The 27,724-nt window shown below is 37.9% G+C and overlaps 1 protein-coding gene across 1 annotated transcript in view; it reads right to left on the bottom strand.

Moving 5' to 3' along the window:
• PHEX (phosphate regulating endopeptidase homolog X-linked) overlaps positions 1-27,724 on the bottom strand; it is a 1,091,028-nt gene that overhangs the window by 512,761 nt on the left and 550,543 nt on the right. Inside the window, exon 12 of the mRNA XM_044072288.1 lies at positions 638-739. Coding sequence (XP_043928223.1) covers positions 638-739 — 102 coding nt within the window. The remainder of the gene's footprint in view (positions 1-637; positions 740-27,724) is intronic.

Below are 27,724 nucleotides of genomic sequence, written 5' to 3'. Positions count from 1 at the left end.
GGGGAGTGATACTGAAAGTATAGCAGAAAAAGCATGTCAAGAAAAGCAAATAGTCTAAAAGATTCAGAATTGCATACAACAAAAGTGACTGCTGGCTCACACATTCATACCAGTCATGTATAAGGCCCACAAGGAGTTTTGCTCTCCTTCAAAATAATGTAAATTTGTAGAGCACTTTACAACAAAATAATAAGGTATGTATGGGAGGAAGTGCAAATCAACTGGCATTTAAGTATGTCTGGGGCATAAAAAAGCAGGCAAAAAGATAAGAAAGACACCAATTCAGGATACATTCTGTGGGTGTACAATAGACAGGATACATATGAACAGACTGTAGACAGCACAAGGAAAGAGATCTTTTCTTCCTGAAAATATTCCAGCTTTAAACTGCAGTAAACTCAAAACTAATAAATTGACAGTAAACAAAAGCTTACAGGCATATTTTAACGAAAGTCAAGCTACTAGTTAGCAGTTGAAAATGAGTATTGTGGTTTGTAATTGTCTAAGTAGATTGCAGGTGACATTGTACATCATATTATATTGTATGAACTCAGGGGTCCTTGCTGCTGGAAGGAAAGGAAACACTTCACCTGCCATTATTTACTTTATTCTGCTGTTACCTGAACAGGTACCTTACCTTTTCTTTAGCTTTAACTTTGGTTTCTGTATCCATCCAGCCGTTTTCTTTATCTAGCATGTCTATAAAAGCCCATCGTATTCCTTCAATAAGCTCTTCCATCTTTGAAAATAAACATAGACAAATCTATTAAGGGCATATGCTGACAAGAATCTACAATTTATCTAAGGTTAATTTTGCAACTTATTTCAGTTTATCATTGCTTCAAGGACAGAATGTACCACACTGTGACTATGATACTGACTTCTGAGACAGAAGTGACTAAATTCAACACCAGAGATACTGCTAAAAAAAAAACATTTAACTTCTTATGCAAAAGTTCTAGGTTTTAACCCACAAAGGCCTACCCAATGAACAGTGGTTTACAAGCCTTGAGATATACTCTGTACCTAAATGGTATAAGTAGTAATTGCTACGTCCATGTTAAATTAGGTGGATTCATATCATCAGCACATACTAATTAATACAAAATATCAAATGTTTTGCTGTTTTTCAGGATAGTGGGATATTACTATCAGAAGTGTGCTGTTTTCCAGACAGTGAAAGGTTGTTTCAAGAAGCAGTTTTAGTTAGGCCTTGTAGTAATAATAGCTGCTGAAGGAGGCTTACCAGTACCTTGAATTCAAACTTAATGAAATATTATTCTAAAACTGAATACGGTCATAAAAAACAAATATAATGAGATTCTGAACATTGTTATCCTTGTTTTTTTTTATATTTATCCTAAGTGCACTGGTTGTTGCTTTCAGCAGATAATTATTTGCTGAGCAATAACATATTAATTTCATATTTATGATAATCAAGCTCTCTTATATTTTGGTGTTTTTGCAATCAAGTAATTACAATCAAATTATGAAGTATACACCTAATTTTAAATTGAAAGCCTAAAACTACATATCTTAGGCAACAGGTACATACTCAAAAAAAAGGTCTAACGCACACAGCAGTTAATCTCTGACTAAATGGTAAATGCACAGTCTCGTTGATTTGAAAAAGTCCCTTTCCAGTCCTAGGAGTGGTGACAATCAATTTATCAACTATTTTCAGTGGTTAGAGAACTGCAAATATTTCTGTCATAACTCTGCTAGGAGGATAGTATAGATAATGCACCCAGCAGCAAACCATAAATTCGGCAATAAAGTACAAACATCTGACATACTCTAAGTGTGTTTAATAAGGAGCAGCTCGGGTGACAATAAACATGCCACAGGAGACACATGATTAATTATGTCTGTTATTGGATGCTGGCACATCTTGGGTCCTTGTTTTAGAGATTCCAATATCTGTAAAATTAATAAATAGACAGAAAGCTTTATGCCACTGATAAAATTTATTATTTGAGTTTTAGTTTTTAAGTTGTTTGATGTATGTCGGAACACGACATTCTAACCCATGTTTAGATGGAAAAAATTACTGTTATATGACTCTGAAATAAAACAATAATATATTGGAGCTTCTTAAACATAAACTCATTTTATTGTGAGCACTTCAATCTTTAAGTAACTTCATCACACAGAGCACATAAAGAAAGTGCCCACGATAAATTACTATTTTCATTTTATTTCCTTTTAATAGTTAATATGTATGTGGCAAGACAAGTTATTTTCTTTATAGTTGTAACATATCTAAGAAGTTATGAGTACTGTTTTCTCATGTTTTTTTTTGAAAAATTAATCTTCAGAGTAGAACCCATGATAATGCTGTATTCCCAAAACGTAAAGGAAATGTATGTAATATCATTCATTACATTGTACAGAATTTAGGGCTTTGCTCCAGACTTTTTTGTGAATTACTCAAGGTTAAAAGAGACACAAGGCACTTTCTGAGAAATGGTGTATACTTCTGTGCACATCTTAACATTCTGTTAGTTGCATAATATTGACATATGCATCTAGATGCTGCAGTCCCTACAGGTACTAAAGAGCAAATGTGTGTGTGTGTGTGTGTGTGTGTGTGTGTGTGTGTGTGTGTGTGTGTGTGTGTGTGTGTGTGTGTGTGTGTGTATAGATATATAGATAGACTGATATGCATACATATATGAAAAGCTGTTCTAGCAAGTAAGGAGCTATTGTAATGTGTGGCATTGATATACTGTGCATCACTTGAGCATATGGGATAAATACCCCTTTAACTGGAGGGAATTCTAAGAATTGCTAACAATTAAGTAATGTGTTAGTAAAGGTTGCATATATATGGCTGTGTTAGGATTACCTTTATCAGACAAGTCAAGGGGATAGCATCGGCCCTAGGAAAGCAATGTTTTTCCAAGACTATATATATATATATATATATATATATATATATATATATATATATATATATATATGTGTGTATACACACACACACACACACACACACACACACACACACACACACACACACACATGAGGAACATATATATATATATATATATATATATATATATATATATATATATATATACATATACACAAGAGGAAGAGCTGATGCCTTACTGCCTGGAAGTAGACCAGAGCTAAACGCTTTATCGGATCTTTACTTTTATTTGCACCTGAGTTGTTAAAGTTATTACTTAGATGATTTCTATTTAGACCACAGATACTGCATGTTTTAGCAAAGTCAGACATTTAACTTTTGTTTTTTTAAAGAAACCTACTTTTATAATGAAGACTTGTGTGTCAGTTGCTTAATTTTACACAATGGTGGAATGCAGCAGCCATAAAACTTCAGTTTACGTTTTTACCTCAATTCCCAAGTCATCCTGTCACTACCAAGTGAACAGGATTCCCAAGAAAAAGAAATTTGTTGTTAACTTTGGTCTGTGATGCTGAGGTAGCTCGGTGTGACTGTGTATGTTTCTGTGCGTGTGTGTTGTGTATTTGTAAAGTGCTATACTGGAGCACACTGTGCTCCTTACAATAACAATAAACTGAATACACCTGCTCCAACTTGGAGGGTGGGAACTTGTACTGCCATGAGAAAGAGAGACAGAGAGAGAGATACAGCATGTATTTGCTTGTAGTTCCTGTGTTGTTTGTGCAGTATCTGCTATTAGTCTTTGTGCTGAAGTTGTGAGATAGCATATCTGCTGTTTAGAGTTACAAATGTAGCAAACAGTTTGCTACAGTTTAAATAACAGTTTTTTTTTCTTTTTTAATAACATAAATGATTTAGCACTCTGTATCCCTTGTGCATAAACTGTAGCAACTGATTCTTTATTTATTTATTGGCATTTGATTACCGAGAATGTCCAACTGGGTAGAAGCCCATTTTCAGCAGAGGCCCAGGGAGAAAAACTCCAAATTATTACAAAACATTTTAAGAACAATAATTTTACAATCATCAAAAATAAAACAAAAATATTTGCAGTTTAAATAATTATAACAAATCTGACATAATATAAAAAAATCAATGCAAGTTATATGGCATCATTTAATATTTAAAAAACTTTACACAGTTTGTAGTGAAAGTAAAGGTAAGCTAGTCTAATGTAAATATGAACTGAAAAATGAGGTGAGGGAAAAACAGGTTTAGGGTATATTTAGAGAGAAAGTCAGGGAACAGAATTAGATAGCAGTAAGGAAGTGAAGAAGGGAAAGTAAGGAAGTATAAAGAATGAAAAGGTAACTGCTCACATTTAGGGATATAGTTTATACTGGATTTGAACAAGAACAAAGCCAGATTTTAGCAAGGAAGTCTTTCAGAGTGGTTTTTGAAAGATAGGAGGGAGGGTATAGACCTGATGGATACAGGCAAGGAGTTCCAGGCCTTAGCAACCTTGTATGAGTACAGACAATGTCCAGCAGATTTGCTAGGCTTGTAGACAGACAGGAGTTTTTGGTCACTGGATCGCAATGACTGACTGGGAATATAGTTGTGTAGAACAGGCAGATGGATGCTGGATAATTTTATAGGTGGTAAGAAGTTGTCTATATGTTGTGACAGTTCTAACCAATTTAGGCTATTCAGTGCTACATAGTGGTGGGTTCTGAAAGGGGTATGTACTGCAAATTTAGCAACTTTGTTAAAGCATTGTTCAAATTTAAATTTTTGTGAAGCCGGGAGGTTAGTAAGGATGGCAGCACCATAAAGAAGAGCGGGGAGGTGATAAGAAGTGGCAAGTATAGCTTTAGTTGTGTCAGTGAGAAAGTTTTTAGCTCTGTAAAGCATCCCTAGTTTTTGATAAGTTATTATCCACTATCACTTCTAATAGTTTGCTATGAGAAGTGGCTTCAATGGTTGTATTATCAAGAGAGAGGACTTTAAATTTAGTTTTTTCATGTGAGAGAGAGATTTGTGGAAAAAAAGTAGTAGTTTGGTCTTTTTAGCATGATTTATGAGTTATGAAGCTATGTTTCAGCAGCTGTTAAAGCTTCCTGAGTAATTTTTTGGAGGTGTACCATATTGTCAGATAAGCAAATCAGAGTGGAATCATCTGCATATTGTATTACGGTGGCCTGTTGTGTGGAAGTATAGAGAGTGTTTGTGAACATTTTAAAGAGGAGAGAGGCAAGGACAGAGCTTGTGGTACAATTGTGGTGACCGGGAGGTAAGGAGAGAGCATGGACTACCATTTTACTGACTGATACCTATTGGACAGGTAACTTTTGAACCACAGAGGGTGGGCTGAGAAAGATCTATTGAGGACATTTAAAGTAGAAGTTTGCTGTGACAAACTGTGTTGAAGGTTTTAGACAAGTCTAGAAATAAGGAATAAACTAGTTTGCCATGATCTCTATCTTTATTGACAGTATCTATATAGGTCAGAAGGGCAGTGCTAGTACTATAGGAAGGATGGAAGCCATGTGGTGTAGGGAATAAGAGTTCTTCCTGCAGGAGATAGTCTAACAATTGTTTTTGAATACATTTCTTCAAGTATTTTGGGAAGGAGAGATAAGCTTGCTATATGTCTAAAGTTATTAATGTCTGTTGCATTTCTTCCTTTGTACAAAGGGATAATGTGTAACTTTTTCAAGAGAGAAATAATGTGTGATTCCTGGATAGACCTATTTATAAGGATTGAGACAGGGTAGGGCATGTTACTGGCTGCTGTTTTTATGTACTCACTTGGAAGGTCATCAACTGAAGAAGACCACAGTTTAAGTTTAACAGTAGTTTTACAAATGAAGCAATCCGTTTGTTACAGTTTAAAGAAAAAATGATTTGTTTGTTTCTTTTATTTTTTTTTAAAGACAAATCCAAGCATGGCAGAACTATGTGCTTGGTATAAACTGTTGCATCTGCTTACTACCAATGCAGCAAGCTTTTTGCTACAGTTTAAACCAAAGTTTTTTTTTTTTTTTTAAATAAATTAAGAGCTTTTGCACTCTATGTTCCTTGTACATAAACTATAGTAAAGTTTTTAACCCCAAAGTTTTGATTTTCAGCCTCTTGGGGCGATCATTTTTGATTTGACATTCAGAAAGTCTGATGTTCTGACTGTATTCCCTCAAAACTTCAGTATATCACTTCAAGAATGGCAACTAGTAGGACAGCTCAATAGGATTAAAACTCTATTCTAAGGAAGGTCACCGAAGATGATGGGAAGAATTGGGCCCAGGTCCTACAACATCTGTTGTTTGCCATATTTCAGGGTCCATGGGAGTTAATGCAATTTAGCTCTTTGAACTTCCCTATGGCAGATGCCACAAGGTATTGTAGGACATCATCAAAGAAACAAGAAAAGATGACTCTACTTAACAGTGTGCTGGAGCACTATACTACCCTCCAAGGCAGATTAAAATATTAGTGCCCATAATTTGAGAATATACAGAAAGGACACTAGCCAGTCAATAAAGAATTTATAACAGAAATGCTAGATATACAAAGTTATAGGCTGAGAACCAAGTATTAACCTTAGTTCCTTCTGGCCAAAACTGATTTTAGCCTTTAAGGTCATAGAAAATGTAAGTGATGTGAGTTACAATGACAGACAAACAGGAAACAGCTGGCCTGTGCAAATGTACTATATGAATGTGTTGAAAGCCTGGAGAGAAGTACAGCCAGCTGTGGCAAGTGTAGCAGCCAAAGTCAGAGAACCTGACTGGAAGAAGAGACTGTTATCAATATCACAGGTCCTGGCAGACAATACTGTATCCAAACCCCAGGGACAGGAGGTACAGGAGTTACTATTACGGAAGAAGGAAATATCCTCAGAACTGACTAGTAAAACCTACTTTAATCTGGCACCACATAGAATCCTGGAAGTGTACAGGATCCCTGAATCTCAAAAGAAGAGAGTCTGAAAAGATTTATAAAACATGACCCATATACAGACCATTGTATTATCCACCAAATAAAGGAATAGCCAAATTCCTAATTCCAAAACCAGATTTTGGTTCTGCATGGACTTCAGAATTTTTTTCCTTGTTTTTAGGACCTCACCCAGTAGCTTCATTACCAGAACCTAACTGTCAGATTTGTTCTGGGCTAGACAAGAAACCTACAGTCCATTTGTTCCTGAAAAGAAATCCCAACCGGCCCTCCTTTCCTCAGTGAGAACTGGGTGGTAGACATCAGGCCAGATTGCAGGTCCTGGGGGTGGCTATTCTTGGGGGCACATCCCCACTGCAGTTCCTTCCTTCTCTACCACTGATTTCCCTCAAGCAGGAAGCATGCCTTTGTATACCAAGTTCCCTCAGCCACTGCTACAAATGCACCATGACAGTGCAAACTTGGCAAGCTTGGATTCTGCTAGGTGTCACACTTGTGGCAAGCGATAGCCATCTTCAGCCCTCAGGATGGATGAGCTGGCAGCAGCTTTTCATGCTTAGTGTCCCCTGCCAGCTCCTGCAGGTGCCTGATCCTCTGTCTGAACTTGGGTTACCTGAGATATAGTCAGGGCATTAACCCTTTATGACACAGAGCTATAACTTTAAGAAACTTAACAGCATTGCAGAGTTTGATAGTTTTCCTATGCCCAGAGTAGATGAACTGATAGTATTGCTAAAAAAGGCTACACTCCTAATCACCCAGTACCTAACAAAACATTACTGGCAGACCCATTGAACTGAAGATGCTAAACAAAAAAAACTGTGTTCTCGACTCATGAGGGCCTGTTCCAATGTACAATCCTCCCATTTGACCTTTATAGTATTCCACTCACTTTATAATGACTGCTAGAGAAGGTCTTTAAACCCTAAGCCCCCTACACCACTACACATCTAAATGATGTGATTGTCCATATGATAGACTGGGACTCACATTTACTGAAACTATAAGCAATCTTAGAACTCAGTAAACAGGCAGGGCTTATACTGAATGCTTCCAAGAGCGAGATTACATTGACTAAAGTGAAATATAAAGGCTAACCTATAAAGAGGGGATTATAAACCCCCAAAAGAAAAAGTGAAGCCAATCAGAAAATGGTCAACACCTCAGACCAAGAAACAAGTCAGTCTTTTTAGGCCTGGACAGGTATTGCATGAAGTTCTTGCCATATTTTTGCAGCACTGCATGCCCTCTCAATAGCCTCTCTTGGAGTAAGATGCTTTCATTGATTAAGCAGGCTCTGACGGCAGAGGCTACCTTCTAGTAGGTGAAGAACATCCTGGGCTTGGAATGACTCTCTGCTGAAATATAGGCACTTGTAGCACTGAGTACTAACACATAAAAGGACTGAAAACACAAGAGAAGACCAAATCTCAAGTATCCCTCTTCTCACTTGTTTTTTGCAGGGGGACAAGCCCCCTACACACCCCAGACTTGTATGTACGTCAGTTTATAACAAGAAATAGCCATCTTGGACTTGATATATGCAAGTCCATTTTTTTGGTTATTCAGTCCCCATATTTCAGGACTCACTGAAGCAAGTGCCAACATTTCAAAGGGCTACCACTTGATAAATGGATGCATGCTGGTACCCTCTGATTTTAATAAGCAATTAAATCTTACAATGATGGCATCCATTGTGGGCCTGGGCACCATATTATCTCAAATGTTGGGAGGTGAAAAGCATACAGTCTGTTACCTGTGTAAGAAATTGGCATGAACAGAAGCTAAATATTTGGCCACTGAACAAGAGTGCTTGGCTATAAATTAGGCAATACAGTCCTTATGATGGTACTGGTTAGGATGAAAATTCATTTTTGTCACTAATCCTGAGTCTAGAAGTAAAACTCCCAACAAAAGGATAGCAATGTGAAACTTAGCAGATGGGCTTTGTTATTATAGCCTTTGAAGTTTAAAGTTGAGCTTTGCCCTGGCACCAGCCAGCACAATGTATATAGTCTGTTCAGAGTGTACATACAATCCTATGACCCTGAAACTAGTGATTTCATACTGAAGTCTTTCAAATGTAAGCTAGCATGGTGGTTCTTACCAGTGGAGTATGTGAAAGGCTTTGAAGTGTGTTATGGCCTGTTCTAATGCACTGTACTGATGTTTTGTGCTTCACTTGTTCATGTGGGACATATATTCCTTTAAGCATAATTCTAACAATTACTGGCAATTAACCCTGTACCCACTTACTAGTGCCTGCTTAATCAGACCCTAATCCTATTCCTAACCCAAATAATGCACATAAACCTAAACCTGCACCTTACCTTTGCAAAACCCCTTGTGTAGCACTATCACAAAACAGCTCACACACACACACACACACACACACACATACACACACACACTCAAGGGCATACATTCATTACACTAAATCTATCCCCTTACTTAACCCTTACTCTAACCCTATCCCAACTACACTCACATAAAAAATCCTTCCCTCCAATATCAAAGCCATGAGAATATCAGAAAATGTTGACATTAGTTTCCTAAAGTCACACATACATTGCCCACATACATCCAATGTTGCATTTTTCTGAAATCTTAAACTTTTGATGAATGGAACATAACCTTACTCAGTCAATGACCAAGTAATTATGTAGAGTGAATGACATCCATTCTATATATCTATCTAGCCACAGACAGACATATATATATATATATATATATATATATATATATATATATATATATATATATATATACACACACACACACACACACACACACACATATATATATATATATATATATATATATATGTATATATATATATATAAATATATATATATATATAGGTCTACCTGATAACACCAACAAGCCAAAACACCGACAATGAAATAACCGACACGACAAAACCGAAAGTTCAAAAACACGAAACTTCACATGCCCAACAAACAACAATCCCGACAATCAACAAAACAAATACCTTTTCCGAAAAACACACACACAACACAAGCACATCAAAAACCTTACAAAACCTTACATATACAACTATCTATGCACTAACCTTAACCCAAACTCTAACCATAAGGTCCATCACTATCGTGCACTTACCTTACCCGAACCCTAACCCAAACTCACTTAATCCGCCCCTAACCCTTAAGTCTGTCACTATCGCACACTTACCTTACCCGCACCCTAACCCAAACTTACTTAACCCAGCCCTAAACCTAAAGTCCGTCACTATCGCACACTTACCTGACCCGCACCCTACCCTAACGTCCATCCCTATCGCACACTTACCTTAACATGTCTGTGTTCTCAGCGTCGGGATTCTCAACTGTCGGTCTTCTCCATTGTCGATCTTCTGGTGTCGGTTATCTCGTTGTCATTCTTCTCAGCTTTCTGCGTAATCAGGTAGGCCCATATATAGATATAGCTACACATAGCTAAATATCTATATCAATATCTGGAACACTGCAACAGATCTTCAAGTCTGGTTTTCCTCACCTCTCTTATCTTCTCCCACTTCTCCCCCTCACCACTGCCACGCAGCTCTCACCCCTGAGCTTTATCTGCTCCAACTCACTGCTCCTCTTTACAGAAACTCTCTGCTCCCCTACCTCCATCCACCCTTCTACCTTCTACCTCCAACTTTCCTTCTCTACTGCCTCACTATCTTCTGTGTCACCCTCTTCTTCCTTACCATTTCTCTCTCACTAGAATTCTTCCTTTTGGCTACAGTTTCTGTATCTGTGATGTTAATTAGCTGTTAGCACTTAGCTTAACTAAAATACCAGGTCAGTACTCAACTATTTTTTTTGCTATTTGTCTCCCTACATTTTATCTACAAGCAGGAAGGCAAGTCTGCCCACACCCTGCTGAGACCTCAGCCTCAGACATCTGCCTGGCTGCTTTTTGCTGTCTGCAATTGAGACTTCAGTGGGTCCTGCAACTAAATTCTGCTAATCTATGTCTTAATCAGTGTAGCTTTGTTGCCAAATACTTAAGTTGTAATTTAGTCTATTGTAGTTTGCACGCTCTCCAGGTTGCCCTAAATGCCCCCCCAGCCTCCCCTCGCACACCTTTCTGCCGTAGTCCCTCTGATAGTATCTAGCTGCATCCACCACCTACCTGCTGCAATGGAGTTTTAATTTGTATCACACACTCTACAGGCTTCCCAAACTATACTGCCAATAGTTAAAAAACACAGGTTGATAGTTTTTATCTTGCCTCTTACTCACTCCCCCTTTCTCACCCACCCCCACATCAATTACCTTTATAGATAACCATCTATCTCCCCACCCCCTCAACACTCCAGCTTCCTGTTAACATTAACCAATCAAAACCAACCCCTCCCCCTCATTTAAACTCCTTCTATATACTTCAACCAAACTCCTCCTACTCCTTCCTCCTACTCCTCCCTCCTACCCATAGAACCCACTGTCAGTCATTATACCTCACACTTTACTCCAAAACCTCACACCACCCAAACACACTCACCACACCTAGCCCCCTCTCAAGTCCGCAGACCTACTTACCCTCAATCCATCACACTCCCCCTCCCTCTCATTCACTGTATACCCACCAATATGCTCCTCTTTTTCATCTCTTCCTTACTTCTTCTACTCCTATCTAACCTCTCCTCATATCAAATCCACCTCAACCTACAGCCCAATACTCCTACCTCGCCCCACCACATTATACATACCAACAAACACTAGTCCTCTCCCATATCATCCTCACTCTTCACCAGTACTGAATTCACTCTCCCTAAAATTAAAGTGCCTCCAAAATCCTACTCATACTGTAGAACCAAACTTAAACTGCTAGCAGTCTACTCCTCCAAATCAGTCCTCAACCCCTGCAATACAATTCAACTTTCTGGAGAAATTCACCCCAACCCTGGGCCAGATTCTAACCCATCATCCCCAACCTCCACTCACCAATGGCTCCTACCATCTACCAGACACACTCCCAAACGTTTTCCTTTTTCTCTATTAACATTCACAGCATTCTCAACATGATAACTGAATTCCACTCCCGGATAGCCCAATACTCCCCCACCATTGTCACTCTCTCTGAAACATGGCTAAAACCGCACAACTCTAACAATAAATTTCTCCCCCTGATTACTGTGACACCCCTGGACTGGCCCAGTAATCAAAGAGCCTCAGTCCTCACCGCTGATAACAGTAAGGGACGTACACAATAGGAGGATGACAAGTTCACACACACTAAAGTACAATTTCTCTTAAGAGCACAGAGATCACAGTCAGTCTGGGGCTGGTTTCTCCCTCTTTATCCAGATCACCAATAACACTCCCCACTGGCACAGCTATAGGGTTAAGATCTCAGCCAAGTGGCCAAGGTAAGACCTCCAGCACCCTCTCTGTCCAACCAATGCTTCATGTCCCTGCCCAAGTAGCTGACACATTCACACTTTGAGATTTGATTGATATACAAACACACACCTGGGAAAGGCTGCCACAGGTTTACTAGCTATGCCTCCTTCTGCCCAGACTATAATAAAGTACCAGCTGCCACCAGTCACCCTTAATTGTCAGCTACTATAAGGCCCTTACAAAGGGTGTCCAATGCTACTGTGTAATGTTACTATTAATCCAAATGGTAGTCTGACCAAGCTAGGCTATTTAGGAGTGGCATGTACAGTGTCACCCAATACATATGCAAGTACTTTAAGAGCTTAAATATGTCTGACAAATATCAGCCACAAAGACAGGTTTAAATATATTTAATAATAAATAATAAAAGAACAAAACAATACTTAAACAAACACAGTTACTTCAGAGTTCAAAATCACAGCAACTATTTTAAAACAACATCGCAGGACAGTCTCAGATAAATACAGAAAACATCTAAACTAATCTTTACTATATTCCTATCTATATCTAAAATAACTTATTGTACTCTGGTTACTTACTAATAGCAAGGCAAGTTCAGATAATGGTGATGATGGATGTTTCCAGGTCAAAGACAAAATACAAAATGCATAGTCTCTCCCTGAGAGAGTTCTTAAATTAATATCAAACATTACTGCTGGGCCAGCTTTGAAGACATCGCTCTTTGTCACCTGACTTCAGTTCCCAGGCTAAAACAGAAACTAAGAATTTTAACATCTCTGTGTTAAAAATACATCTCTCTCAGATGTTTGCTCAAAACTGTGTAGCTGCTAGGAAGTCATAAAGCAATTAAACACTTTACATTTTAAACCTAGTAATTACTTTTCTTTTCAGACAATAGAAAATCTTCTAGCTCTAGGCATTGTGTCTGCTTGCTGCATTGAAACTAAATTTTATAGCCCATTGTAAAGCACTTAATATCAACTTATTTTCTTGAAGTTTTGTAAGTTAATCTTCTATGTTCCAGCAGGGTATGCTGTGATTACATTCTTGAAACTCAGTTCTGTACAAACCCTGTTTAACACACACTTCTGTACTAGTAATTTAATATACACATAACATATAGTTATCTTATGTTTGTAAGACAAGCATATGAATCATGTTGATATTCACAAATGACATATGATTATTTACAAAATACCAGATAGCTGGGCTGGCACTGTCACAGTTACAACATTCTGTGCCATGACAGAACCCATAAAAAGGTGGAGGAGTTGCCATTATATACTCAGTCCTCCTCACATTATCCCCCCTAACCAACCCTCCCCCCTTCTCACACCAAGCTGAACTTGTTATTGCCAATTACAAACTTAACACTCATAAAACCATTACAGTTGCTAGCATCTACCTACCCCCTGGTGACAACATACCTTTATTAGAACAGATTCTCCACTGGATGTCAGAAAACATTCCCAGTGAATACATTATACTAGGTGACGTTAACATCAATTGGCATAACCTCAACTGTCACTCCCCTAATACCAGTATTAACCTTTATGGCTACACCCAACTAATCTCATCTGCAACCTTTCACCATAAACCTACAAATACTTCCTCTATACTTGACTGGCTTCTAATCTCCCACCCCAACCACTATCACCACCCAGAATCCATACCAGACTCCCTTAGTGACCACTCTCCTTTATGCATCCAGACTTTCTCCCCTCACTCCTCTAGACCACATAAATTTAAAGAACGCCGAAAGCTTACTAACTTCAACCCTGACACAGTCAATACCTCTCCCTCTCTCTCTCTCTCTCTACAATTAAACTCACTCTTCATAAACACACTAGAATCTATTGCCCATCCTTGAACAGTCAGGGTCAAATCTCAATACTCCCTATGGCTTACTAACTCTGCTTGGTCCCTCATACAACACAGAGATTCTGCTTGGAAACTCTGAAACAAGACCAAATCTCACACTCATTGCCAGAATTACAGAAAACTCTGCAATTTGACCAAAAAACACATACACATCGATAAAAAGAACTTCTACCTCACATCCCAATCTACTAACCCAGAAACCACAAGATATTCTGAACTACTATCAACCAACTCCTCCACCACAGGAATCCATCAACCCCCAACCCCTGCCCCAAAAACACAGTCCAAGAAACTGCATCCATTTTTAATTCATACTTCACTGATACCATCAGTAAACTTATGCAGACCTCCAACCAAAACAATCATCCACTTCCCTCCTCACCCCTATTACAAAAATGTCCATTCTCACTACACTCAGTTCCTACTAGCTATATAAAAAATCTCCTCCAAAAACTTAAACCTTGTTTCCCATCTGCCGAAAACCTCCCACCTCTCTTCTTTAAGGCCGCTGCTGACTCCATAGCATATCCCATTTCCATCCTAACAAACCACTCTATCAGTAAATCCACTGTCGCAACTCTCTGGAAAAAAATTCCATGCAATACCCATCCACAAAGGTGGAATATCTGTAGACCTCTCTAACTATCAACAAATCACTATATACCCCCTCTTTAAAATTCTCAAACACTGTGTTCACAAATTATGGCCTATCTCACTAAAAAACCTCATCACTCCCACCCAACATGGCTTCCACCCACACCACAATACCACCACAGTACTCATTTCCTTCACTAACTCCATCTCCTTAGCCAGAGACAACAATAAGCTAGTGTCTTGCCTCTTCTTAGACCTCTCCAAAGCCCTCGACATTGTCTCCCAACCCATCCTACTTTCCAAACTCTCTCAACTCAACCTCTCCTCATCAACTACCTCTTGGTTCAACAGCTACGTCACAGGCAGACAGCAATCCATCAAATGGCTTTCTGTTATCTTTCCCTTTCTCCCCATCAAATGGGGTGTCCCATAAAAGCTCAATCCTAGGTCCCCTTCTTTTTGACATCTTTCAACTCCACACTTCCTGTCTCAGTCATCCCTCATACAGTATGCAGATGACTCCACAATCATCACCATTACTGACAACCCATTGGATCTGCTTACCATGACTTTTGACCTCAATGAAACTTGGCTCACTAACCACCAACTCATACTAAACCCTAAAAAGACAAAACTTCTTCTCTTCCTCCCCAAATCTCTCTACCACCTCAAATCCTCATTTACCATCTCCTCCCTTAACAAAATAAATATCTCAGTTGATACCAACACTAAGCTCCTTGGAGTAATCATTGATGATCAACATAAATTCGACCACTATGTACTTCACTGTATCAAAAACAAAACACCAAAAACTCGGCCTACTGTATAGAAATAAAAGGTTCCTCACACCTGTCTCCAGAAACTCACTTACCCAAGCTTACCTTTTCACTAACCTTGTCTATGGCTCACAAGGCTTAACCAACTTACATATTGCACTACTTTGCAAACTTGAAACCACCTACAACAAAGTTGCACGATTTGCTGCTAATTTACCATCTAACTCTCATCACTGACATGCTCTCAAGACTCTAAACTGGCTGGAATTTCCTAACCAACTCCTAATCACTCAACTTCCCATCATCCATTCTATCCTGAACAACCCCACCTCCTGCTGTAGCATCTCCTCACTTATTTCACATTATACCCCCTCCCCCCAGTCCCTGAGAGGCTCAGACCAACATCTCTTACAAATACACAGACCTAAAAAATCTCTTGGACAGAAACTCTATAGCTATTCCTATGCTCTATCTTGGAAAAAACTACCCATGCCCCTTAGAAACATTACCCATACCCTTGAATTCAAGAACACTCTAAAAAGCATCTTACTCAGCTCCAGGATATGTCATTGTTATCACCCCATTGATCCTTATCCTCTCTTCTCTATTTCTTACCTCACTCCTCCCTGCCCCTCCTTTTCCTTCATTCCTCCCTCTAAGTACCTCTTTATTACCTACCTTCTATTATCACATGGCAGTCACCTACCTTTCTCCTGCTAACTTCAATAGCTTGTCCAGGTAACCAACTACCCCCATCCTATTGGCTATAAAGCCACTATATTAATATATACACCACACAACTCAGAAAACAATATGCAATGAACACTACTTTTGTGCACTGATAACAATCCTAATGTGAATACCCTAACCTTGTAATTACCTCTTTATACTATTTCTACGGTGTGTAAGTGTAATATTTGATCAGCTACCTGATTTATCATATTGTTGTGTTTCCATATACTTTTCTTAATTGTATTTCCCCAGGCCTCCGCTGAAAAAGGGCAATTGCTCAGTCAGACTAGCCCAGTCAACAAATGTCAAATAAATAAATAATAAATAAAAAAATATCTATATCTACATATGGATAAATATCTGTATATATTATTGTTCCACCTTAGAATCTCAAATTTACAAATGCTTGCAACTTACATGATCGAGCACAAATGCTCAAATCTTGTCATTTTTACCTAGCATAAAGAAACAGAACAGTGTTTATTTTTGCAGGAACCAGAACTATGCAGGATCATGACAGTGAGTACGGCACATTAGTACATTCTCCACTGTGGTGCAATATCAGAGTTGGAATATTTAAGTAGCAAGGGGTGTGGGGGGGGCACTGCAAGAACAGGTATATTATGTGTTTCTGTTTGTAAGGTTCGAGCATTTGTAAATTTGACATTCTAAGTAAAAACTATATATATATATATATATATATATATATATATATATATATATATATATATATATATTTAGGTCTACTTGAAAACACCGACATGCCAAAACACCGATGACGACAACACTGAGGTTGGAAGATTGACAACTGAGATGACTGACAGTTTAAAAGCTTGAAACTTCACATGCCCGACAAACCACAATCCCGACAATCAACAAAACAAAACAAATACCTTTTCCAAAAAACACACACACACACAACACAAGCACACCAAAAACCTTACAAATCCACACTAAACCTTACATACACAACTATCTCTGCACTAACCTTAACCCAAACCCTAACCCTAAGGTCCGTCACTATCGCACATTCACCTAACCCACGCCCTAACCCTAACTCACTTAACCTGCCCCTAACCCTAAAGTATGTCACTATCGCACACTTACCTTAACATGTCGGTGTTCTCAGCGTCGGGCTTTTAAACTGTTGGTCATCTCAGTTGTCGATCTTCCAGTCTCGGTGTTCTCATCATCGGTGTTTTGGCGTATCGGTGTTTTCAAGTAGACCCATATATATATATATATATATATATATATATATATATGTATACATATATATATACACATAAATATATAGATATATATAGTTTACTAGTGAAATTCTGAATCTGCCTTGGTTGACCTGAAATACTGAATTTGGAATTTTGAAACAGCAACCAAAGCGAAAATGAATACATCAACATCTGTAGTTAGATGTATTTGACATAGCAGGAGGTGACGTCACTCACCCCCTACTATGCACATTAACGTACAGTTACACCCTACAATCAATATTAGCAGAAAAAAGACAGAAAATCCACCCAAGGATGGCCAATCAATGAAATTCACAAGTGTTCCAGTTAAAATGTAGTCCTTTAATACAAATAAAACTTCGACTTGAAAATAAAATGAAAAATAAAAAGCTCAAGACTGTCCCTTGAAGATATCCGATAAGTGCTTTCGACTGTTGTCTTCCTCAGATCGTATCAAGTCAATGGTACATTAATTCTACTATTTTGCAGGGGGGACTATGCCCCCCTGCACCCCCCATGTGGGGGGCTATGCCCCACACTCCCCTGCACATTAAATGTACAAGCTCCAAGATCACACTAAAGTGAGAAAATGGGCTAATTCCCTGTTCCTCACTGAACCACAATCTCCTCATACATGTCAAACTCAAATACTTGAACTACACTACCCATTCGCTGTATTGTAGTCGATACATTTTGGTTCGACATTCTGCCGCCTTGAAAACTGCCATTCGACCACATGCCGGTCGACTGATTCAGCTTCAAGGTTTTTAGTGTAAACCTATATATGTATATATATATGTGTATATATATATATATATATATATATATATATATATCTGTGTGTGTGTGTGTGTGTGTGTGTGTGTGTGTGTGTGTGTGTGTGTGTGTGTGTGTGTGTGTGTGTGTATGTGTGTGTGTATGTACATGTGTATGTGCAGTTCATAATATTGAAAATTAAAAACATCAACAGCCAAAATATTGAAACCTTTGCACCCCCTCCTCACACCCTCTGTTAATTATATATACCATCTCCAGGATCTTATAGCAGTGAGGAAAGGGCAAATCAGCTTTTATTTGAGTTTTCAACATTCTGAGTTTCAGTATTTCAATTAAATGACTGACATCTAGTGTGGAGCAATGACACTGGATTGTTGTTGTTGTGTCTTTTGGCTTTTCCCGGTTAGGGGTCGCCACAGCGAAACTCCGTTCCACTAATGATTGGTAGTTGATTTTTACATGCCAAGTTACCAGCCCTGATGCACAACCTTCAACGAATGTACGCCTATTCACGCATGTCTCCACGCAGAAGACGCTCTAGCTGAGAATCGAACCGGACAGCGTCTTACTGTGAGACGACAATGCTACCGCAGCACCACCACCACGGATGATTGACATCTAGTGTAGATTTCGATTTAATTGAAAATCCAAATTACTGAGTCCAAACTATTGAAACCCAATTTCTCTAAAGCACCGTTTAATTGAATTCAAATAACTGAAACATCATAGTTAAACATCACCCAAAGGAATTTTTTTTAAAACATTTTTTGCAGAGGACAAGCCATTTTGCACCTCTGTCTTGAAGACTTTCCCCCTCTTTATTTAAATATACTAATTCTGTGATAATATAGCTATGCAGAAAAGCAAAAATGCCACAAAGAGGAAAACACAGCAAGTACTCAAACAGAAACTATATCAGCTTGGATTATGTTTAGGCTATACAAAGCATAGGTAAAGCTTCTTCATGTCCTTCTATATATTTCTACTTTTGCATTACAAAACTATGTGCAGCTGTGCTACAGTCAGAGAAATAGGTTTGCAACTAAATGGTCATTTAACTAAATGATCCAAAATAGAAAAAGGTCTAAACGGAGTAAGTATACCCAGTAAAACAGCAATGAAAAAATAAAAACCAACACAAATACCAGGTATAGAGCAGAGCGAGGTATCAGATGTTTTGCGCTTCTGTGTAACACAAAGTATAGACAGTTCCGTTCAGCGCCAGCATGGAAACTCAGATGCTTTCATGTAAAAGCAAGTCCAAACAGTTCTGTTCAACGCCAATGCTTGAAGCACAAGATTTCACAAGCTGGTATCTCACAATAGCATACACTGGAATCACAGGAACCACAAAATCCAATAGGCGATGTAAAAATCTTTATTGCGTGCACATAAGCTGGTGAGCGCTTTCGCTAATAGCTTCATCAGACCAATAGTAATTACAGCAGCAGATTTAAATACGGTCTGTGGCGGGAATCAACACTCAACCCTTAAAGTAATATTCCTAAATAATTTAAAATGCATAAAACCCATCATCATAACATCAATCAAGTTCATTGAATTCAAATATTTAAAAAGTATATATATAAATATATATGCGCAAGTATATCAAATATGTCAGGGTATCAAAAATAAGATACAACATCTGACATTCATAACAGCAACCACATAAAAAAGAGGTATGTGATAACTTTATAAGACATAATAAAAGATCTAATTATTATAAACAATACAACAAGATAGAATATTGAAACAATGCAATGATGGACAGAATACAAGTGTTCATAAACAGTATTGGTAGCATATGAAGACATTAATCACATATGTCACAAATAAAAGAAAAGACTAAGGTGATAATAGCTAAGATGTAAAGGGTACTTAGGATAATCAAATCTTTTAATAATCAAATTTTTAATCTCCTCATTCTCAAGAAGGGTTGTATAGGAACTTTACCATTCAAGCCTGGTAAAACATCGGCTCTCAGTTTAATAATCCAAGTGCTCTCCTTGGATTCTGTTAAATTAGAAACATTCCCACCCCTTATGGTGTCCCAACTTCTCTAAGATCTGGAATGTAAAACCATGGGTACTATCAGTCTCACTGACATGTTTGGCTAAAGCATTTCGTAGATGCACTTTCCTGATGTGGTATACGTGCTCCCGCATCCTATCTCTAAGGCATCTGTTGGTCTTGCCAACATAGAATGCGGGGCACGTATTGCAAGTGGCTAAATAGACCACATTAGTCGACATACAATTGCCACCTGCTCTCATCCTAAACACTCCATAACCTAAGGGGTGGACAAAAGTCCTGCTCTTGTTGACATAAGAGCAGAAATTGCAGTGCCCACACGGAACTGTAACATGGTCGGCATCTGAGCCCGTCACCCACAATGGTTTGGGATAACATAACATTTTCTGGAGGTTCATCTTGTTCCTGTATATGAACCTCGGTTTGTCTAACTATCCGTTGTACTTCAGGGTCAACAGACAACACATGCCAATGGGCACCAATTGTGTCCTTAATAGAGCCAATATCCTTCGTATAAAACACGGAACATGGAACATAATCCAATCTGTTCTCTCCAACAACAGGGGCAACATTCAAGCCATTCACAACTCGATCTGAGAAATAGGGAGCTGCTCTACCTATTCTCAAATCTGCCACCTCTGTCAAGCACATAGTCAAATCACTGTCAGTATATCCCCTCTCTCTAAACCTATTGGAAAGATCCAATACCTCAGCTGTAAATTGTGAGTCAATAGGCGTGTACCTAGATGCTCTCATTACTTGGCCTCGCTATATTCTTATAGGCAGCCAGGATGCATACTGGTACGATGGAGAAGTGCATTCCTGTGACACGATTTCCTGTACAAACCAGTATTAAGGGTGCCACAGCCTAGCTTCTCAACATATACATCTAGAAAAGATATTTTGTATGCAGAAAATTCCATAGTAAAGGTTAGGTAACTTGTGCTAACATTCAGCTCATTTACAAAAGTATGTAATTGTTCTATAGAGCCATTCCAAAGAAGGAATAAATCATCAACAAAACGACGATAAAAGCAGGCATGTCTCTCAAACAATTCATTTCTAAACATTACCATAACCTCCCATTCTGCAATAACCAGATTGGCGTAGCTATTGGCACACGAGGTGCCCATAGCTACGCCATCTCTTTGCAAGAACAACTTATCAGAAAAACAAAAAATGTTGGATTCTAATACAACTCTTAGTAATTTCATATATAAATCAATGTCACTGTAAAAAATCATAAAGAGGTGATTGACAACAAGCTTTATGATTTTTTACACGTTATTCACCCCTTGGTCCCTACCATACAAGGGCTCCCCAAGATTCATAAGAATCGTTTACACCCCCCACTCCGTCCTATAGTAGCAGGGAGAGGCTGGTCCACGGAACCGATCTCGATGTTTCTAGAGAGTAAATTTAGACCAGTAGTAGATCGCAATTTATTTATACTGCGAGATACTAAGCAGTTTCTTTTAGATCTATATGATTTCTTGGGCTCCACTGTTGTGGAGGTTGACTATTTGTTAGTGACTATGGACATTCAATCGTTGTTCACGATGATACCCAATGAGGAAGGGATGATCATGTTGAGTAGCCATCTCAGGAGAGTGTCTGACTATACATCCAGTGACATTGATTTATATATGAAATTACTAAGAGTTGTATTAGAATCCAATATTTTTTGTTTTTCTGATAAGTTGTTCTTGCAAAGAGATGGCGTAGCTATGGGCACCTCGTGTGCCAATAGCTACGCCAATCTGGTTATTGCAGAATGGGAGGTTATGGTAATGTTTAGAAATGAATTGTTTGAGAGACATGCCTGCTTTTATCGTCGTTTTGTTGATGATTTATTCCTTCTTTGGAATGGCTCTATAGAACAACTACATACTTTTGTAAATGAGCTGAATGTTAGCACAAGTTACCTAACCTTTACTATGGAATTTTCTGCATACAAAATATCTTTTCTAGATGTATATGTTGAGAAGCTAGGCTGTGGCACCCTTAATACTGGTTTGTACAGGAAATCGTGTCACAGGAATGCACTTCTCCATCGTACCAGTATGCATCCTGGCTTCGTCTATAAGAATATAGTACGAGGCCAAGTAATGAGAGCATCTAGGTACACGCCTATTGACTCACAATTTACAGCTGAGGTATTGGATCTTTCCAATAGGTTTAGAGAGAGGGGATATACTGACAGTGATTTGACTATGTGCTTGACAGAGGTGGCAGATTTGAGAATAGGTAGAGCAGCTCCCTATTTCTCAGATCGAGTTGTGAATGGCTTGAATGTTGCCCCTGTTGTTGGAGAGAACAGATTGGATTATGTTCCATGTTCCGTGTTTTATACGAAGGATATTGGCTCTATTAAGGACACAATTGGTGCCCATTGGCATGTGTTGTCTGTTGACCCTGAAGTACAACGGATAGTTGGGGACAAACCGAGGTTCATATACAGGAACAAGATGAACCTCCAGAAAATGTTATGTTATCCCAAACCATTGAGGGTGACGGGCTCAGATGCCGACCATGTTACAGTTCCGTGTGGGCACTGCAATTTCTGCTCTTATGTCAACAAGAGCAGGACTTTTGTCCACCCCTTAGGTTATGGAGTGTTTAGGATGAGAGCAGGTGGCAATTGTATGTCGACTAATGTGGTCTATTTAGCCACTTGCAATACGTGCCCCGCATTCTATGTTGGCAAGACCAACAGATGCCTTAGAGATAGGATGCGGGAGCACGTATACCACATCAGGAAAGTGCATCTACGAAATGCTTTAGCCAAACATGTCAGTGAGACTGATAGTACCCATGGTTTTACATTCCAGATCTTAGAGAAGTTGTGGGACACCATAAGGGGTGGGAATGTTTCTAATTTAACAGAATCCAAGGAGAGCACTTGGATTATTAAACTGAGAGCCGATGTTTTACCAGGCTTGAATGGTAAAGTTCCTATACAACCCTTCTTGAGAATGAGGAGATTAAAAATTTGATTATTAAAAGATTTGATTATTCTAAGTACCCTTTACATCTTAGCTATTATCACCTTAGTCTCTCCTTTTATTTGTGACATATGTGATTAATGTCTTCATATGCTACCAATACTGTTTATGAACACTTGTACTCTGTCCATCATTGCATTGTTTCAATATTCTATCTTGTTGTATTGTTTATAACAATTAGATCTTTTATTATGCCTTATAAAGTTATTACATACCTCTTTTTTATGTGGTTGCTGTTATGAATGTCAGATGTTGTATCTTATTTTTGATACCCTGACATATTTGATATACTTGTGCATATATATTTATATATATACTTTTTAAATATTTGAATTCAATGAACTTGATTGATGTTATGATGATGGGTTTTATGCATTTTAAATTATTTAGGAATATTACTTTAAGGGTTGAGTGTTGATTCCCGCCACAGACCGTATTTAAATCTGCTGCTGTAATTACTATTGGTCTGATGAAGCTATTAGCGAAAGCGCTCACCAGCTTATGTGCACGCAATAAAGATTTTTACATCGCCTATTGGATTTTGTGGTTCCTGTGATTCCAGTGTATGCTATTGTGAGATACCAGCTTGTGAAATCTTGTGCTTCAAGCATTGGCGTTGAACAGAACTGTTTGAACTTGCTTTTACATGAAAGCATCTGAGTTTCCATGCTGGCGCTGAACGGAACTGTCTATACTTTGTGTTACACAGAAGCGCAAAACATCTGATACCTCGCTCTGCTCTATACCTGGTATTTGTGTTGGTTTTTATTTAACTAAATGAGCTTTCAGTCATTTGGATTCCCCTGGTTTATCATTTAATAAAATGGGCATTCATCCAAATGTCATGAATCCATTTTCTATATATATAAATATATATATATCTATATATATATATATATATATATATATATATATATATATACACACACACACACACACACACACACACACACACACACACACACACACACATATATGTTACTATTGTTTGTGCGAACAACATTCTATCGGCTGCAATGTTCCGAAAAACAGAATGTTGAATGCACAAACAGTTTTGCACCAGATAGTCGACTACACTGCATTCGCATAAGTGTAAATCGACTATCTGCACGGAGATCACGGTACAGTAGGGAGTGGAAATTCACCCACATCCCCACCTTAGTGCGATCTCGAAGTTAGAATATATAAGTAGGGGGGGTGCAGGGGGGCTATCCCCCCTGCAAAAACATGATAGCTGTTTAGGAGTTTGATTTACATCAGCTCCTATATGGTTATCACGTGGTGGTTTCGACAACAATGTCGAGTCAAATGCGACATTTGGTTCGCCATTGTGAATGTCAGCTTTTTTTACGTTCGGTATTACCATTTGTTTATTTGAACGGAAAATGTTTTTCCATTCAAATAAATAATAGTAAACCATATATATATGGTTTACTATTATTTATTTGAATGGAATATTATAGATTGTCAATACTTTGTATTTAATATTTTTCACTTTAGATATTTTTATGTTGATATTACACTGTTTAGATTATTTTATAAATATATATATATATATATATATATATATATATATATATATATATATAGAGACTCATATGTATATGTATGTATATATATATATATATATATATATATATATATATATATATATATATATATATATACACACATACACACACACACACACACACACACAGATATATATATATATATATATATATATATATATATATATATATATATATATATATATATCAATATAGCAATATATCTATATATATTTATTTATATGGGTCTACTGTAAAAGACTGAAAATCCACTTGTTTTTAAAATGAACAGTAGATCCTCTTTAAGCAAAAGTGCACTTCCGCAAAGTACGGTTCAACAAACCGTTAAGGAATACAGGCGCCGAAGCACACTACAGTGGGGAAAGGGAATTTACATGTTTCTCTCCACAACCTCAAGCCAAATGCAGTTTATTAAAAGTGGCAAAGCTTTCGGATATACAAACAATCCTTCCTGCACTGAGGAAGGATTGTTTGTATATCCGAAAGCTTTGTCACTTTTAATAAACTGCGTTTGGCTTGATTTTGTGGAGAGAATATTTTTTGTTGCTGTTGCTTTTGTAATTTACTCTCCACTTTACTACTCGTTCTACTGTTTTTGTGATTGAATTTACATGTTTCCTCAGTGTAGTGCAATCTCGGAGTTGCTATATTTAAGTAGGGGGGTGTGGGGGGCATGTTTCCCTGTTCTTTATTGGTTCATTGAACCGATGTTTGTGGAAGTGCACTTTCGCGTAACCGTGGGTCTACTGTTTATTTTCAAAAAAGTGAGTTTTCGATTATATACAGTAGACCCATATATATATATATATATATATATATATATATATATATATATATATATATATAGACAGATAGATAGATAGATATAGATATACCACGGATATAAAAAGTGTACACACCCCTGTTAAAATGCCAGTTTTTTTGTGATATAAAAAAATGAGACCGCAATAAATCTTTTCAAAACATTTCCGACCTTTAATGTGACCTATAACCTGTACAATTCGATTGAAAAACAAACAAATCTGTTAGAGGAAAAAAAATCTAAAAAAATAAAAAACATACAATAAGCTGGTTGCATAAGTGTGCACACCCTTAAACTAATACTTTGTTGAAGCACCTTTTCATTTAATTACAGCATTCGGTCTTCTTGGGTACACACCTGCCATTAATTAAAGAGACTCTGATTAATCCCAAATAAAGTTCAGCTGTCCTAGTAGGATTTTCCTGAAATTTACTCAGTTGCATGCTACAGCAAAAGCCATGGTCCGCAGAGAGCTTACAAATCATTGTTGAAAGGTATCAGTCAGGAGGAGGGTACAAAAATAATTCCATGGCATTAGATATACCATAGAGCACAGTGAAGACAGTCATCAAAAAGTAGAGAAAATATGAGACAACAGTGATGTTGCAAAGAACTGGATGCCCCTCCAAAAATGATGAAAAGACAAGATGAAAACTGGTCAGGGAGGCTGCCAAGAGACCTACAGAAACATTAAAGGAGCTGCAGGAATTTCTGGCAAGTACTGGTTGTGTACTATATGTGACAATCTCCCATATTCTCCATATGTCTGGACTAAAGGGTTGGGTTGCAAGATGGAAGCCTTTTCTTACACAGAAAAACATCCAGGCCTGGTTGAAATTTGTAAAACAATACATCAAATCTTCCAAAAGCATGGGGGAGAATGTGTTATTGTTTTATGAAACCGAGGTTGAACTTTTTGGTCACAATTCCAAAAGGTACGTTTGGCGCAAAAACAACACTTCGTATCAACTTTGTATCAACAAAAGAACACCATCCCCATAGTGAAGCATGGTGGTGGTAGTATCATGCTTTGGGGTTGCTTTTCTCCAGCTGGAACTGGGGCTTTAGTCAAGGTGAAGAGAAATGTAAACAATTCCAAATACCAGTCACTTTTGACCCAAAATCTACAGGTATCTGCTAGAAAGCCGAAGAAGAAGGGAAATTTCACCTTTCAACATGACAATCACCCCAAGCATACATCCAAATCAACAAAAGAATGGCTTCACCAGTATTTTTGGAATGGCCCAGCCAGAGCCCAGACCTAAATCCAATAGAAAATCTGTGGGGTGACCTGAAGAGGGCTGTGCACAAGAGATGCCCTCATAATCTGACAGATTTGAAGTGCTTTTGCAAGGAAGAGTGGGCAAATATTGCCAAGTCAAGATGTGCCATGCTGATAGACTCCTACCCAAGAAGACTGAATTCTGTAATTAAATCAAAAGGTGCTTCAACAAAGTATTAGTTTAAGGGTGTGCACACTTATGCAATCAGCTTATTGTACGTTTTTTTATTTTTTATATTTTTCCCCTAACAGATTTGTTCATTTTTCAATTGAATTGTAGAGGTTATAGGTCACATTAAAGGTGGGAAAAGTTTTGAAATGATTTATTGTGGTCTCATTTTTTTTATAACTGGGTTAGCTAGGTAACCATTTATTGGGATATTGTTTATCATAGGTATACCTTGATATACATACTGTCCTCTGATTGACCTCCATACCATTACTGTCTTTGACTACAGTAGTTAATAATATATTACATTTTTTCATGGTAGTTATACTGTAGGTTGATGTCTTGGGGTGCCAGCTCTTTCATTTGAATTAACTATACAAGCATGGATTTGGAAAATATTTTACAAGGATTATGTGCCGATAGGGAGGATATTGGTGTGTTTGGAATCAATATCATACCAGGCAATAATCAAAATGAGTCTAGGTATAATCCATCCCATGGATGTGATATGGCATTTAATGCTCTCAGCAAGGGACTCAAAAATCTAAGATCGAACATCTGGCACTTAAGACTATTTCGTGCGTATTTAAGCAAAAACATTGCTCCGAGGGGCCTAAGGATCCATTTACAGCCTTTGGTTGGTAGATCTGAAGAGAGACTAACCAATGAAT

Source organism: Protopterus annectens, chromosome 5.part0 (genome assembly GCF_019279795.1).
Source record: "Protopterus annectens isolate FY-2018-M chromosome 5.part0, PAN1.0, whole genome shotgun sequence".
Classification (NCBI taxonomy): domain Eukaryota; kingdom Metazoa; phylum Chordata; order Ceratodontiformes; family Protopteridae; genus Protopterus; species Protopterus annectens.
Note: the sequence above shows the minus strand (reverse complement) of the source record. Positions and strands in the feature narration are given on the sequence as shown.